Source organism: Zonotrichia leucophrys, unplaced genomic scaffold (assembly GCF_028769735.1).
Source record: "Zonotrichia leucophrys gambelii isolate GWCS_2022_RI unplaced genomic scaffold, RI_Zleu_2.0 Scaffold_77_214274, whole genome shotgun sequence".
Lineage (NCBI taxonomy): Eukaryota > Metazoa > Chordata > Aves > Passeriformes > Passerellidae > Zonotrichia > Zonotrichia leucophrys.
Genome location: NW_026992282.1, coordinates 137,253 through 153,848, shown reverse-complemented (window position 1 = coordinate 153,848; position 16,596 = coordinate 137,253). Strand labels below are relative to the sequence as shown.

Sequence of the window (16,596 nt, the reverse complement as noted above, 5' to 3'; positions counted from 1 at the left end):
GCCTGAGCACAAAGCCCCAGAGGCTCATTAAAGTCCTTGTCCTGTGTCTGTGCTGCTGAGCTAGGCTGGGCTCCTTGAACAGAGGCAGGTCCTGGTAACCAAGAAGAGCTTCAAAAGCACATTTCTCTGGATGAGCAGCTCTTCTGCCAGCCCAGCAGGGCTGGGGCACTGCCTGCAGCCACCATGGGCACAGCACAGAGGCACAGAGATCTTCAACCAGTCAGGGCTGGGAAGGTGCTGAGAAGTGTCTGGGGCAGAATCACTGCCAGCCCTTGGCACAGGAATCTCTGGCTGCAGGACAATGCAGCTGCAGCTCCTGCAGTGATCTCCTGAAGCTGGAACTTCCCAATGCCTACAGACTCTGTGAGTACAATTCTGAGTTTTTCTGGTGCAGGTGAGGTGAAATGCTCATGAATCTCTTACATGCTGAGGGGTTCTGATCAGTCATACAATATTTCCAAGTCAAGGACTTGATAAAATATAAGAAATTTCCTTAGACTTTGCATTCAGTTTCCTACTATTGGAGAATGGCAGGGATGGGAGGTAAATATTAAAGGATGACTATAAATTTTGACAATTGCCTGTAATATCTGACCTGGTAAATTTAGTGATCATTATGTTCACAGGAGATCCCTAATGAGCTTTCCGCCCCTCTGCCCATGGACAGCAGCAGCATCACATTTGCTGGAGCCATCAGGCTCAGTCTGAGCTGTCCTTTCTCCAAGCTGCAAACAGAACCTGCCCCCAGCCAGTGCCCTGCAAACAGGCAGGGTTCTGTAGGGCCAAGGAGAGTGCACAGAGATTTGGGGTCTGTGAGTGCTGGCAGGGAGAAATCAGGCACAGGGAAACACCTGCAGGAGGAAAATCTGCAGGAAGCAGAGAGAAGATCAGGCAATGAGAGAAAACAAACCCCAGCAATGCTGTGGCAGGGAGAGTTTAGAGATGCCCACAGGATCCCTTGCAGTGCAGCCCCTCCCTCTGAACAAGCCCCCTCCCTCCTGTGCCCCAGCCCAGCCTCTGCCCTCAGGGCTGGGGCTCCAAGGCGTGCAGCCCCTCCTGTGCAGGCAGAACTGCAGCAGAGCCATGGGGCAACTCTGCAGCCCCGGGCCCAGTTCCCTCTGCAGAGCACAGGGCTGGGAGCAGCTGCCCGGCCCTGGGGGCTCTGTCAGGGGACACAGCTGGCTCAGGGTGATGCTGTCCCCAGTGCCCGGCTCTGGGCAATGCTGTCAGTGCAGCCAGGGAAGGAGCTGCATCTCCCTTCATCCAATGCCATCATAAGGACACTTTGAAGTCTCCCTGAGACTTCTGTCCAAGCTGGGAGCTTTGGAGCTTCAATCCAGAATGCAAACAGCTCCTAGAGCATCTCTGAGTTATAAGATTGATGGGGAAAGGCAGAGGTGTTCTGACACTGAAAAGGCTGCTGGGTTCATGAAATGATCAAGGTGAGTCCTTGGCTAAAAAAATGTAGTGCGCTGTGGTGGATCCATCTGCTCTCAGCAGGACCTGGTGACATTTTAGGGGAAGCACGGGAAGGTAATCACCCTCCACCTGGAAAAGTTTAAAGCCCAAAGAAACTCAGTTGAGAATCAATGACCCTCTCCCCTAGTTTCCACTCATCCCTTTGCCTCCCAGAACTTGCTCTGTTCTCCCTGCGTGGAGTAGAAATGCAGAGGGTTTCTGATATCCAAGAACACAAGGAGAGATATGGGGGAGCTTATAAAGAAAACCTCAGTACTCAAAAATCAAAGTTTTTGTCTCTGTTTTCCAGGGCAGGGTATATGGGAAATGGCTGTGATTTTGATTACAACTATCTCCCCTAACTCTTCACTATCTATTCCTCCATGAACAGGTCCCCATGCCCAGCCCCAGCAAATGTCGAACAGCAGCTCCATCAGGCACTTCCTCCTGCTGGCATTGGCAGACACGCGGCAGCTGCAGCTCCTGCACTTCTGCCTCTTGCTGGGCATCTCCCTGGCTGCCCTCCTGGGCAACGGCCTCATCATCAACGCCGTAGCCTGAGGCCACCACCTGCACACGCCCATGTTCTTCTTCCTGCTCAACCTGGCCCTCACTGACCTGGGCTCCATCTGTACCACTGTCCCCAAAGCCATGCACAATTCCCTCTGGGACACCAGGAACATCTCCTACACAGGATGTGCTGCTCAGCTCTTTTTCTTTCTCTTCTTTTTTGCAGCAGAGTTTTCCCTCCTGACCATCATGTGCTATGTCCATCTGCAAACCCCTGCACTACGGGACCCTCCTGGGCAGCAGAGTTTGTGCCCACATGGCAGCAGCTGCCTGGGCCAGTGCCTTTCTCAATGCTCTGCTGCACACAGCCAATACATTTTCCCTGCCCCTGTGCCATGGCAATGCCCTGGGCCAGTTCTTCTGTGAAATCCCCCAGATCCTCAAGCTCACCTGTTCACACTCAAATCTCAGGGAATTTGGGCTAATTGTGTTTTCCATCTCTTTAGCATTTGGCTGTTTTGTGTTCATTGTTTTCTCCTATGTGTAGATCTTCAGGGCTGTGCTGAGGATCCCCTCTGAGCAGGGACGGCACAAAGCCTTTTCCACCTGCCTCCCTCACCTGGCTGTGGTCTCTCTGTGTGTCAGTACTGGCATATTTACCTACCTGAAGCCCCGCTCCATGTCCTCGCCATCCCTAGATCTGTCAGTTTCAGTTCTATACTCGGTGGTGCCTCCAGCCCTGAACCCCGTTATCTAGAGCCTGAGGAACCAGGAGCTCAAGGCTGCAGTGAGGAGACTGATGACTGGAGGGTTTCAGAAACATTAAACTGCTGGCCAGTTTCAGCAAATGACTTTTAATAAAACTCATCCTTGCTACTGCTTGTTGGTTTGGTTGTGGAGTATTTTATCTCTTGTTTTATTTTTCACATTATCTACAAAGAAATGTCATTGTGTAATTTCTCATTTTGTTTCTCTCCACGTTCCCTGTGGCCACAGACTGTCTCAATGAGGGGCTGTGCTCTTGGTGACTTTAAAGGAACTAAAGGATCTCCCTGCAGAGTTTTCTTGCAGCGATGCCCTTTTGTTACCTTCTCTGGAGCTGCAGCAGCAATGTCTGTGTGCAGAGCTGGGGCAGATCAGTGCTGGCCCAGCAGCTGTGCCCAGCAGCAGCAGCTCTTGGTGTTGCCAGTGCTGCTGCCGTGGCCCTGCCCCGCTGCCCTGGTGGCCCTGGTGTTGCTGCAGGGCCTGAGTGCTCTCGGGGCCGGGCACAGCCCTGGGGGTGGCAGTGCCGGGGCTGCAGCAGGGACAGGCCATGGGCACTGCTGGGGCAGCGCTGACGCCTCAGGCCAGGCCCTGGGGGCTCCAGGCTCCTTGCCCAGGCGCTCTCAAGAACACACCCAGGCCAATGCTCAGCACAGAAAAGCCCCGTGAGCAGCCCCAGGCTGGCCATGGGCAGGCTGGGGGCAAACAGCATGGCTGGGGCTCTGCAAGGGCCCTGGGACAGACTGGAAGGAGCAGCAGAGCAGGGGCTGATCCATCCCCAGTGCGCTGCACAGCCCAGGGCAGCGTCCCAGAGCATCCTCATGGAGCTGCCAACAGCATCCCTCCTCTGCAGCCCTGGCCTCTCCCCCAGCTCACACAGGTGCCCCATCCCTGCAGGCACAGACATGGCAGCACTGGCTCAGCAGCCCCTGTTTGCATTGCACAGAGCAGGGGGAGCACCCCCATGCTGTTGCTGTGGGGACATGAACCTGAGGGAGCACAAATGCCATCAGCCCCTGGGGCCAGCAAGGGCTGGGGGACGCCAGGGAAACCACTCAGCTTTGTCCTGGCCTCTGCACTCAGCCAGAAGGTTTGTTCCCATCAGCTGGGAATTTCCTGTTGCACTGCAGATGCTGTTGCTCAGAGCCAGGACAGCCTGGCAGCCACCCCCAAACTGCCCTGAGCATTTCTTTTGCCTCACCTTTGCTTTCTTTCCTCTTTCTGCTACAAACTTCTTCCCATTGCCCACCTCTCTCCCCTCCCCTGCGAACCACCCATGCCTGTTTGCCATTTACTCTCTGGCCCCACTCCCCATTGCAGTTCCTGACTTGGCACCATGGGAACGTCCCTTGGGCAGCAGGATCATCCTACAAGTGCTGCAGGAATTGTCTGCGGGCTCCTGCAGTGCCTGGTGCTGCTCCCTTGCCAGAGGCACCCCAGGCCGGGGGGGCACATCTGGGCTGCTGTGTCTGGCTCTGGGGCTCCCTGTTCTGGGCAGTGAGGAGGAGCTGCAGAGGCTCTGCAGGACTGACAGGATGGGCTTTGGGGCTGACAGGAGAAGCTGAGGGACCTGGGCTGCTGGAGCTTCTGCAGAGGAGGCCCAGGACTCATCCTGCAACTCCTCCAATGTTGGTTTCAGAGAATCCCAGAATCTGCAAGGTTGGAAAAGTCCTTGGAGATCATCAAGTCCAACCTGTGCCCTGACTTGGCCTTGTCTCCCCTTAGCCTCCTCTTCTCCAGGATAAACAACCCCAGCTCCCTCAGCCACTCCTCACAGGTCTTGTGTTCCACACCCCTCACCAGTCTTGTTGACCTTCTCTGGACATGCTCCAGCCCTTCCATGTCCTTCCTAAATTGGGGGCCCAGAACTGGACACAGCACTCGAGGTGTGGTCTCACCAGTGCCGAGTGCAGGGGAAGAGTCACTGACCTGCTCCTGCTGGCCACACCATTCCTGATCCAGGCCAGGAGCCATTGGCCTTCTTGGCCACCTGGGCACACTGCTGGCTCATGCCCAGCCTGCTGTCCATCAGTCGCTGCAGGTCCCTTTCTGTCTGGCTGCTCTCCAGCCCCTCTGTCCCCAGCCTGTAGTGCTGCAGGGGTGTCACCCTGTTTTTTTTACATTTTCTAAGCCTTCTGATGTTGACATTCTTGTAGTGAACTTTCTCACACACTTTCTGTAAATAACTCATTGTTTTACATTCCTTTATGGAGGAGGAGAGAGTTGGAGTTCTGTTGGTTTGACCAGTGTCATTGGAGAGGTGGCACTGTCACCTTCCAATGCGCTGTCACTTTTGGGAAACTACAAGTGTTGGAGTCAGAAAATAAACTTCCCCTTTTTTCCTTCACCTTGAGAACAGCGGTGTGCGCTTCTGCTCTTCTGTGTCCTCTAGTGACATCTGGTGACTGCCAAAGTGTACTGCAGCCTAGGCTGAGACACAGAGTCCGGATTGCCGGTGATGTTGTATTGTCTCCCCTCTTTGGTGCTTTGCCTGCTGTTCTGGTGGTGATGGCAACCTCTGTGGGTTTCGTGGAGGATTCTCTAGTTTTGGACCTCTGGAGGGGAGTCCTGGAGTGGAAAAAGGTTCTATTTCCTGGAATGATTTTGAGAGATTGTTTCTGTGGGCCCAAGAGCGAGGGCTCTTTTCGGACCCTGCGAAGGCATTCTCTAGGGACGCGCAGTCTCTCGTGGGGGTGCACCTCATGGAGGCCCTCTTTGCACCGTAGATGTGGGATCGCTGCTGGTGCAGTGGATAAAGTGTGAAGAGCTTTGGCAGGGTTCTGGTTCTTGTACCCCTTGGATTTCCCAGGGAAGCCCTTCTGTCTCAGACGTGGACGAGGGGGAGTTTGAGTTTCTGTGTCATGTGGAGCTCTCTCCCCCGCCCTGAGATGGTGTGCTGGGGGATGGCGACTGCTCCCCTGGGGTGGATTTGGCTGTGCCAGGCTCCCTTGTGCCACTCTGCAGTGATGCGGCTCCACGGACTGCACCTCTCTGGGCACCCCTCCCCTCCTCCATGTCGGGGACAGGGGCCCCGCACTGGTCTCATCCTGTCGCAGACATTTTTTCATTAAAATCCTTTCATTAGGATTTTTCCTGCTGAAGCTGAGAAGTTTCAGCAACAAAGTGTAAACAATGGGTATCTGCTGTTGTGGAATGCAACAGGTGGATCCATGATTGGTCTCCTGTGGATGTTTGGATGTACTGACCACTCACGGCAGAGCTGGCTCTCGCTCTCTGCCAAGACACAGATCTTTGTTATTCATTCTTTTTGATTCTATTCTTAGCTTAGCCTTCTGAGAAACCCTTTCCTTTCTATTTCCTTTTAGTATAGTTATAGTGTAGTATATATATAATAAAATAATAAATCAAGCCTTCTGATCATGGAGTCAACATTCTCGTCTCTCTCTCATCCTGAACACCCCTGTGACCACGGTCACATTGTCCCAGTCCGCACCGGGTTTGCAGGTCATGCCAGCATCTGCACCCGCCAAGGCACCCCCCAGCCGGGGCTGTGGCACGACAGGGCGCTGAGGTATTTACCTTTAGCGCAAATGCCGACATGGCCAGCGGGAGGCCGGTGGGTTCCCGGGGCTGTGATGCCTCCTCGTTGAATTTGTGGACGCTTCCCTCGTGCCAGGTAACTGTGTGTCTGAGGAACCCCAAGCATTTCTGGCGAGAAGCCAAAATTAAAACCGACGAGATGAATGAGCCTGTCTCTTCATGGTATCTGCCGGGTCGCGGAGCAGGCTCCTCTGGCTCTGCTGGTGCTGCAGGGGGCACAGGGGCGAGTGGTGTTGACCTGGCTCCTGTCAATCATCTGCTCTTGTCCCTGTGAGGCCCAAGGACCGGGACACAGCAGGTGCTGTGGCTTTGCCAGGGGGTTCCCAGGCTTTCCCTGTGCTCAGGGGTGTTACTCATAACACCCATCAACCCCTTTTGAGAAGGAAGTCCATGATGCAGTTGCTCAGCATGGTATGGGGTCTGCTGAGGTTATGCAGACTCTCTGGAGGGTTGTTATGGATGTGCTGATGCCTCATGACCTCCATAGTGTGGCGCGCTGTCTTTTTGATGCTGTGCAATTTGATGTTTTTGAGACCAAGTGGGCTCGTTTGGTGGCCCACGAGGTAGTGCAGAATGCTGCGCTGGTGCCGCAGGTCCCCAGGCGTGTGGATGTCACTGTCACTGGGCTTTATGTTCAGGGGCAGGCTGGATTCGATCCCCTTGTGCTTGACCAGTGCCACCTGCTGGGAATGGCAGGGATTGTTCAGACCCTGGAAATGGCTGCTCCGAGGCAGCCGTTTGCAACCATCGTCCAGGGGGATGTTGAGCCTTTCATGGCATTTGCAGCAAGGCTGACTGCATCTGTGGAGAGGCAGGTGCCTGATCCTGTGGCAAAGAGAATTGTGATTGCAGACCTTGTGAGGTGTAATTGCAACGATGTTTGTAGGAGCATCATAGCGGCTGTGCCTGGTTTTCCTACTGTCTCCCAGATGGCGGAGGCATGTGCGGACATCGTTCCCTCCGGTCAGAAGTTGGCTGCCGTGGCTGCCACTGTGCAGCCAGTCTGGGCGACACTGCAGGGCAGGTGGCCACAGCAGGGGAATGCGCAGGCTGGCAAGAAGTGGGGGAAGAAAGCACGGAAGGTCAAATTCCCCATGTTTTTGTGCAGTCGGTGTGGTAGGCCGAATCACATGTCCAATATCTGCAAGGCAACTGTTCATGTTAATGGCCAGGCTTTACCAGGCTCGGGAAACGTCAAGCGAAGCACGCAGCAGGGATGTGCCCAGACACAAGCTTCTCTCCAGACCCTGGAGCCGATGGAGGTCTCCTTTGCTGGCTTGCAGCCAGCACCCACGGATCAGCAGGTGTGGATGTCTGCACCGCAGCAACAGTTGTCTTAGAATCTTGTAAAATACACAAGGTTCCCCTGGATGCCTCTGGTACCTTGGGCAGGGGCATGAGTGCTCTCCTGGTGGGGAGGTCTAGTGCCACCCTTCAAGGCCTCATTGTGCCCCTGGGGCTCATTGATCCAGATTTCACAGGGCAGATTTGTGCCATGCTCTCCACACCCAACCCCTCCCATCACGATCCCCAAAGGGACACGACTTGCTCAACTTGTGCCTTTTAAGTCCTCTGTTCGCAGGACAGGTGACCAGTCGCATGGAGCTGGTGGCTTTGGATCCACTGGGCCGCCTCAAGTTCACTGGACTGCTGTCCTGACCAATGACCATCCCGAGTTGCTGTGTACCCTGTCTGTTCCTGGTGCGATGCCATTGGAAATCCACCTCCACGAGCTTCTCGACAGCAGCGCTGACATCGTGGTTCTCTCCCTTGCTGCCTGGCCCCCTGAGGGGCCCCTGGATCCAGTGGAGACGTCTGTCGTGGGCCTGGGAGGGACGGCACAATGCTACGTGAGCCAGTGGCCCATGCTGGTTGCGAACCCAGAGGGACAGACAGCCTGGGTTAGTCCTCATGTTACTTCAACTCCTCCCAACCTCTGGGGGAGGGATGTTCTGTCTGTCTGGGGCGCATCGGGATGGATTTTTGATGTGGGCCGCTGCGATGAAGGGCACAGAGTGTCCTACGCCTCCTATACAGTGGCTGGTGGACAAACCTGTCTGGGAGAAGCAGTGGCCCCTCCCTACAAGATAAATTGGACGCCCTTTGGAATGTGGTGCAGGAGAAGTTGGACCAGGGTCATCTGGAGCCTTCTACCATTCCCTGGAACACTCCTGTCTTCTGTATCAAAAAGAAATCTGGGAAATGGAGGTTGTTGCAAGACCTCCGGAAGTTAATGCCATGATGGAAAGCATGGGAATATTGCAGGCGGGCATGCCATCACCTACTATGCTTTGCGCAGACTGGCTGGTCCTCATTGTGGATCTCAATGATTGTTTCTTTACGATTCCTTTGCATCCAGATGACAGATTGAAGTTTGCCTTCTCAGTGCCAGCAATTAACAAGGCTGAGCCTGCACAGAGATATCAATGGAGGACATTGCCTCAGGGCATGCGTAATTCTCCTGCCTTGTCTGGAGTTCACAAGCAGTTTCCTGATGCACGTCTGTATCATATGGACGACATTTTGGTGGCTGTGTCCACCCAAGATGAGCTGCTGAGGATTCAGCCTTGGTTGCTCGATGCTTTGCATGCTCATGAACTGCAGGTAACTCCAGAAAAGGTCCAACAAAAACCACCTTGGAAGTACTTGGGGGTCAAAATTCTGGAATGGACAATCTGTCACCAGGAGGCTGTGCGTTCTGTGAAGACGCTGAATGATGCTCAGAAATTGTTAGGTGTCATCACTTGATTACGTCCGTACTTGGGACTAACTGACGCACAGCTGTCTCTTCTGTATGATTTGTTGAAAGGAGACTCTGATCTAGTCACCTAGCACTCTGACCCCTGAGGCATGTAATGTGCTGGAGGTGGTCCAGCAAGCTGTTTCGGCTTGCCAACTTCATCACGTTGATCTCTCCGTTGATGTCACTGTGTTCATCACCACTCCAGATTCGCATCCCACGGACATCATTGGCCAGTGGAGTGACAAATGGTTCCATTCCTTGCACATTTTAGAATGGGTTTTTCTGCCCTATCAACCGCTGAAGACAGCAACTGCATTGTTTGAGCTGATTGCTCGCTTGAAAATCAAATGCCGGCAACGGTGTTTGCAATTGATGGGTCCATATCCTGCACAGATCATACTCCTGGTGCAATGGGAGGGTTTTGACTGGAGCTTTGCAAACAGTGTGTCCCTGCAGAGTGCTCTGGAAAACTCTTCAGGGCAGAACACTTATCATCTGCCCAGTCATAGGCTACTGCATATGGCAAAATTCACACAAATTTCTTTGCGGCCTAAAAACAGCCAGGAACCTGTGCAAGGACCCACCGTCTTCACTGACAGTTCAGGGAAAACAAGAAAATACATTGTTACCTGGAGGGATGGATCTGAGTGGCAGGTTCTGAAAGGTCATGCGGATGGGTCAGCCCAATTGGTTGTAACTGAGGGCTGCTGTCATGGCATTTGAGAAATTTTCCCAGGAACCTTTCCACTTGGTCACGGATTCTGCCTATGTGGCTGATATCACACAGAGGTTGGGTCATTCGGTTTTGAAGTAGGTCAGTAATCCTACCCTGTTTCATTTCAAGACAATGTGGTGTGCCATTCAGGCCCGAGTTCATCCATTTCATGTTCTACATGTGAGGAGTCACACCGATTTGCCAGGCTTTATAGTGGAAGGTAACGCAAGGGCTGACAAGTTGGCTAACCCAGCGTAGGTAGCGCCTCAGCCTAATACACTCGCACAGTCCAAGGCATCCTGTGGGTTTTTCCACCAGAATGCACATACCCTGCAGAAGCAGTTTCAGCTGACGCCAACTGAGGCTCGTGACATTGTTGAGTCATGTGATGACTGCTATGCGCTTGCTCCACCTCTGCCAGCAGGGGTAAATCCCAGAGGCCTTAGGGCCTTGGAGCTTTGGCAGACCAATGTCACCCAGATTGCCGAGTTTGGCTGGCTCAAGTATGTGCATGTCACTGTGGACACGTTCTCCTCTGCGATGTGGGCTTCAGCTCACACTGGGGAGAAGGCCTGTGATGTCCTTGCCCACTGGAGGTAGGCCTTTGCCGTTCTGGGCATACCTTCTGCTGTGAAAACCGACAAAAAGGTGCGGCAGTTCCTGCAGTTGTGGGGTGTCTTGCACAAGTTTGGTATCCCTCATTCTCCAACTGGTAAAGCTCTTGTAGAATGCGCTCATGGTACTCTGAAGCAGGTTCTTCAAAAACAAAAACGGGGAATGCAGGGTGAAACCCCGCACAGTCGGTTGGCAAAAGCTTTGTGCACAATCAGTCATCTCACTGTGCCACAGAACTCAAATAATCCTGTCATTTTGAATCACCATCTCTTGTTGCAGGCTGCAGACAATGCACATCAGCCTCCAGCGAAGGTTCGGGTGTGGAATTTAATCAACAAACAGTGGGAAGGTCCCTATGACCTATGGTGTTCAGTCTGGGCCTCCCCAGCTGCCCTTGGTGCCATTTTTTTCTTCTCATGCTTATATCCTCTATGAAGAAAAGCTCCAGAATCTCACCCTTCCATGCCTCCCAGGCTACTCCTGTTCTGTCCTCAGTCTCTGCCCCACTGACCCCAGAGCTATCAGCTTCTATATCCTGGTTATGTGATGAGGCCTCCATCCTGGAAGATTTTGTGTCCTCTCCAAAGTCTGTGAAAATGGAAAAATAGTGATCAAAGTTATTTTCTCCCAAATCTTGCAGTGACGGAAGAAAGGTCAATATCTTTAAACTGAATGAGGGTGGATTTACATTTGTAAGAAGGAGGAAATATTTTACAGTTATAAGAATGGCACAAAACCGCAACAGTTATTCCAGAGAAGTGGATTTCCCATCAAAGGAATTCCCATTCTAGGAGCAGGAACTTTGTGCACCCTGACCCAGTGAAAACCTCTCATCCCCAGGGACAGAATTCCTGTTGTGTGGGTTCTCTGATGTGCTGGGAGCCCTCACAACATTTCTGGCCAGAATGTCTGCTGAGGGCAGCCAGGCTGCTGCAGGGGCAGTGACCTCACAGCCATCACCATGGCAGCCCTGTCCCCTGGGCCTGGCTCTCCCCTTTCCTTTGCCCCTGCCTTGGCTCTGCTGCCATGAAGAGTTTTGTCATTATTATCTTGTCCCCAGGGTGCTGAGGCCAATGGCTTCCCAGTCAGGTTCCTGGAGCAGAAGTGGCTTTTCAGAGCCCAGCCAGGAATGAGCCCTGAGGCAGCAGCTCTGCAGTGGTGGCCACCAGGCCGGGCTGCCAAGGGAGGCTTCTGGCCATGGCCTGCAAGCAGCTGCTGCTGCCAAGGTGCCTTTGGTGCCTCAGGCTCTCCCTGGCACAGCTCCCAGCACGGCACTCTGCCCTTGTGTCCGTGCCCTTCCCTGTGCTGGGGCTGGCCTGGGGCTTTTCCTGCAGCGGGACCTGCCCTGCTGATGGCACAGCAAAGGCAGTTCCTGCTGGAGCAGGAGGCTCTGCCTGCAATGGCCTCCAACAACTCCAGCGAGGCCCTGCTGACTTCAAAATTGCTGGCTAGAGCACTATATTCTAATAATTGTTCTAGCTCCTGAACTGTGGAGGAAATAACTCTGGTTAAGTTCTTTCTTCTAATCATGATTAGAATCAATCAGAGTAATATTTATATTAATCTATCGGGTATTCCATCATTAATTCTGTGGGACAAATCGGGTTAAAGGTTCAATTCCATCTGTCCAATCCTTTACACCTTTGACAAAGTCTGGGGCTGGGATTGGATCCAGCCACTCCCAGTCTCTTCTCTTTGAAAAAATTTGAGAAGTCTAGGGGCCCTGCAGGGGCTTGAGGATCCATGGTGGCTGTTCAGTGTCATTTCTCCACCTCATGATTTAGCAGTTTTTCCAATAAAGAAATAAAGATTTTTCCTGAAGCTCCCACTGTACTCATGACAGGAAGCCCTGTGAGTGTCTGGGACATCCCAGCTCTTTGGCAGCCTGGGGACTCCTGGGATGTCACATTGGAGCCCCCATGAGTGCCTGTGACAGATCGGTGCCTTTGCAGCCCAAGGTGCCCTGGGATATCACCATGGAATGGCTGTGACTGCCTCTGACCACAGGGCTCTTTACCATCCCCAGAAAGCCCTGGGAGGTCTCCATGGGGACCCTGTCTCTGCCTGTGACATTCCAGCTCTGGAACAGCCTGGAGACTCTTGGAAAGTCACCATGAAACCCCTCTGAGGGCCTGTGACAAATCTGATCCTTACCAGGCAACCATCACCAGGACCCTGTTGCTGTGCACAGTTTCCATGGCAACCATCACCAGGCCCCTGTTGCTGTGCTCAGTCCCTTGGCAGCTCCATGGAGACCCCATGCCAGGGGTGGTTGCCATGGACACCAGTTCAGGCCTGCAGCCAGAGCCCGTTGCCATGGCAACCATTTGCAGCCCCATCCCCAGGCTCATGGGATCCCAGAACCACAGAATTGGCTGAGCTGGGAGGGACCCATCAGGATCCTCCAGTCCAACTGCTGGCCCTGCACAGGACACCCCAACAATGCCAGCCTGGGCCTGGCAGCGCTGTCCAAACGCTGCTGCAGCTCAGAGAGCTCTGGAGCTGGGACCCTTCCCTGGGGAGCCTGGGCAGGGCCCCAGCAGCCTCTGGGCAAAATCCTTTTCCTGACATCCAACCTGAGCCTGCCCTGACTCAGCTGCAGCCGTTCCCTCCACTCCTGTCCTTGGGCACCAGTGGGAAGAGGTTCCCACAGCCCCAGCCAGGGACCTGCTCCCAAGGCTGTTGCCATGGCCACCAGGGCTGGGACCAGCTGGAATGCTCGGTTTCCATGGGCTGGGGTTCAGGAATGGGATTCCCCACTTTCCTGCTCCTGCTAAAACCGCGCTGCCCTCACTGCCCTCCTGCCTCCCATGGAAAGCACAAAAGGCAAAGATCCTGGGCTGGGATAAGAACAATTTAATGGGAACAGCAATGAGCTAAGGAACAAATGGAACAGAAAAACTATTGATCACAGAAGGGATAAATAAAACTGTTTACAGGGAAAACTAAAACACAACTGCCTGGCTCTTCCCAGCAACATATTTCCCCCACCTGGAAGGGACACCCTTCTTCTCAGGTAGTCCCTTTCCTGCCCCTGGCAATTACCTGAGGTGAGAGTGAATGTAATGACAGGGCCATGGAAAGACCCTCATGTTCTTCAGTTCTACATGATGTCATTGACAGGGGAAGGTATTGGGGCAGTTGTCTTCCCAGCATGGATCATAGGGAACATGGATCACCTGCGCTCTTCCCAACGTTAGACCTCCATTGGGGATGAAGCTGGAGCAGTGCACGAACCTCCTTTTGCAGATGGGGCACTCGCAGGGCTTCCCTTAGTGGTGCCTCCATTGATGTTTTGTCATGTTAGAGCTGCTGGTGAAGCTCTTCCCACACTGGGGACACTCATAGGGCCTCTCCCCGGTGTGGATGCGTTGGTGCCTGATGAGGTGGGAGTTGCGCTTGAAGCCCTTCCCACACTCAGGGCAGCGGAAGGGCCTCTGCTCTGTGTGAATCTGCTGGTGCTGAAGGAGACTGGAGCTGGTCTGAAACCTCTTCTGACACTAGGGACACTGGGGCCTCTCCCCAGTGTAGATGCGTTGGTGCCTGATGAGTTCTGACCTGTAGCTGAAGCCCTTCCCACACTCCCCACACTCGTAGGCCCATTCCCCGGTGTGGATGCGTTGGTGGCGGATCAGGGTGCTGCTCTGCCTGAAGCTCTTCCCACACTCCAAGCACTTGTGGGGCTTCTCCCCATCATGAAGCTGCTCATGGACCACCAGCTCTGAGCTCTGGCTGAAGCTCTGTCCACCTTCCTGGCTCAGGGAGGGTCTTTCCTCCTCAGAGCACCCCAGACTGGGTTTGCAGCCCCTCTTCCTATGGAATCTCTGGGGAGTTTCCTCTCCGTTGGATTCCTGTGCCCTGGAGTCACCCACAGCCTCTTCCACGAGGTTCTGCTGGGGGATTTGTCATCCCTGGTCCCAGTCCTCAGCTTCTTGTCTGGGGGAGGAAAGAAAAGGAGAGGATGGGATTAGGATGGGATTTGCCTCCGTGCCAGAGGGAAGGGGAAGGAGATCCCCCCAGTGCATCCCCGGTAGGATGGTGTTGGCAGCAGGGTTGTCCTGCAGCCGGGGGCCATGCTGGGCTGGGAGATGGAGCAGGAGAGAGGGGGAAAGGGGCACTGACTTCCTTCTCACATGCCTGGGTGTCCTGGGGATCCTTCTTGTTCCTCACAGCCTCCTTTTCCATCTGGCTAAGGTTTGGGGATGGGAAATTCTGTTTTGGGAGGAAAACAAGGAATGAGTACATTGAGATTTGCACTGGGTTTAAGGCAAACCTGGGAAAGGGTCTAAACCAGAATTACAATTTAAAAGAAAATGAAGATCAAGGCAACGATATAGAAACACTGCCTTAAACTGACAGAGTCAGGATATAACCTGACACCCTGTTGGTCAGGGTGGTGGCAGCAGTCCCATTAAATGGTGGCTGCAGTCCTGTTGGAGTGATCAATGTGATTCTGTCAGAGCAGTGATCCTGCAGAAGGGTCTGGTCTTCCTTTGGAGGTCCAGTGGTGGTTATGGAGCTCTTGTCCTCTGGGAATCCAGTAGGCAAGCTTCTCCTGGTTGTAGCAAGGCTCAGTTTATATCCAGGCAGGAATGCTTGGATCCTCCCCCTGGGCGGAGCATCCCACAATGGGATGATGGAATTTTATCAGTCCTGCAGTGACACTCAATGGCCCATTCACAGAAGATATCTCCCCTGGAGGACGTTATCAGGGCTGAGTCATGGAAGAGATAAAGAACACTGCCCCACCTGTTTATAGCAGTTGATGAAGATGGGGATTAAAAACATGCATTTGGTTACATCTTGCATTTCAGCCTGAAGCAGTGGGGTAATCCCTGCTCAGGGGGTGAACACCACCCCCCTTACCCAAACTGGCTCAGGTGTAAAACCCCCACCCTGGGAAGGCCACACACACAGGGGACAATGTCACACTTGCCCTGCTCCAGGGGAGGTCTCTGTCCCTTGTCACTCATCTTTTCTCTTTCTTTCCATCTCTCTACCTCACATTTACTGTTCAATAAAATCCACTTTGGATTTGGTTGCGTTAGCACCTTAATTGGGGCAGAGGCATGTCTCTAACAATTTTCTTAACCAAATTGCCATATTATTTATGCACAGTGAGTTCAGGGCACTGTTCTCTGACCCCAAGTGCCTTTGACAACAGCATGATTCCCTCCACTCAGGAGGTTGTGGTTCTTTCTGGAAGAACTCTTGGAAACTTGGACACAGTCCGTCCTTCCTCCTGGGGAGCTTATGGAGCTTATAAAAGCTTTATTTCTTTATGGGAGAAATGATGAGGAAAATGGCTTTTATGGGTGGCCAGTATAAAGAAAATAATTTGTTGTCTTTCCTTATAAAGTTGTTAAAATCACTGGAGGAAAAGGAGCAAATGTTACCAGTGAGACTGACAAGGTTTATTCACCCCACGGTGAGGAATGCAAGGCAGGTGAGGAATGCAAGGCAGCTAAAAGTCCCAGAAGAAGCCCAGCTCAAGTAGATAAATTTCCGAATAAGTCCTGAATTCCCAGGCTGGGTGGCTTTACCAAATGTGAGAATAATTTTTCTTTTTTATCCCTGTCACCTTTGTGACAGCTACACAGAGTGTTCCCTTCTTTTTAATAATCTGTATTGGGCCAAATTTCCACTTTCCTGTTATCGGAACTGGCCAGCAGCTGAGCTGGAGATATGCAGGAAGCAATGAATATTGGAATTGCCACATCACTTCTTGGAATGTCAGTTTATTCATATTTGGGATTTGTTTGTGCTCTCATCCCAAGTTACCATTGGAAAGACCATATATTCTTCAAAGTGATTTTGCAGAGTCAAGTTTATTTTTTCCAGTGCACAGAGGATGTTCAAGGGGTCTCTGTGCCTCTCGCACTGGGGGATGCTTGGGAGGGGTTTGGGGAGGGGGTTTCCTGTCCCTGTCATCCCAGGCCGTTCCCCAGGGGTGTCCCTGTCCCTGTCACCCCAGGCCATTCCTCAGGGGGTCTCCATCATTTTCACCCAGGAAATGCCTGGGGGTTCTCTCTCCCTCTCACCCCTGTGCCAGGGGCTACTCAGGGCAGTCTCTGTCTCTCTCAGCCCAGGGGATGCTCCGGGCAGTCTCTGTCCATCTCAGCCCAGGGGATGCTTGGGGATCTCTATCCCTCTGGCCTCAGGGAATGCCTGTGCAGGGCTGGGGACCAGGGGCTCTGTGTCCCTCTCACCACTGAGGGTGCTCGGGGCTGGG

General features: G+C 53.2%; 1 protein-coding gene across 1 annotated transcript in view; it reads right to left on the bottom strand.

Annotated features, from left to right (window-relative positions):
* Positions 1–13,636: 13,636 nt before the first annotated feature.
* LOC135460655 (zinc finger protein 420-like) overlaps positions 13,637–16,596 on the bottom strand; it is a 140,065-nt gene continuing 137,105 nt past the window's right edge. The window contains 1 exon segment of the mRNA XM_064737560.1: positions 13,637–14,085. Coding sequence (XP_064593630.1) covers positions 13,637–14,085 — 449 coding nt within the window.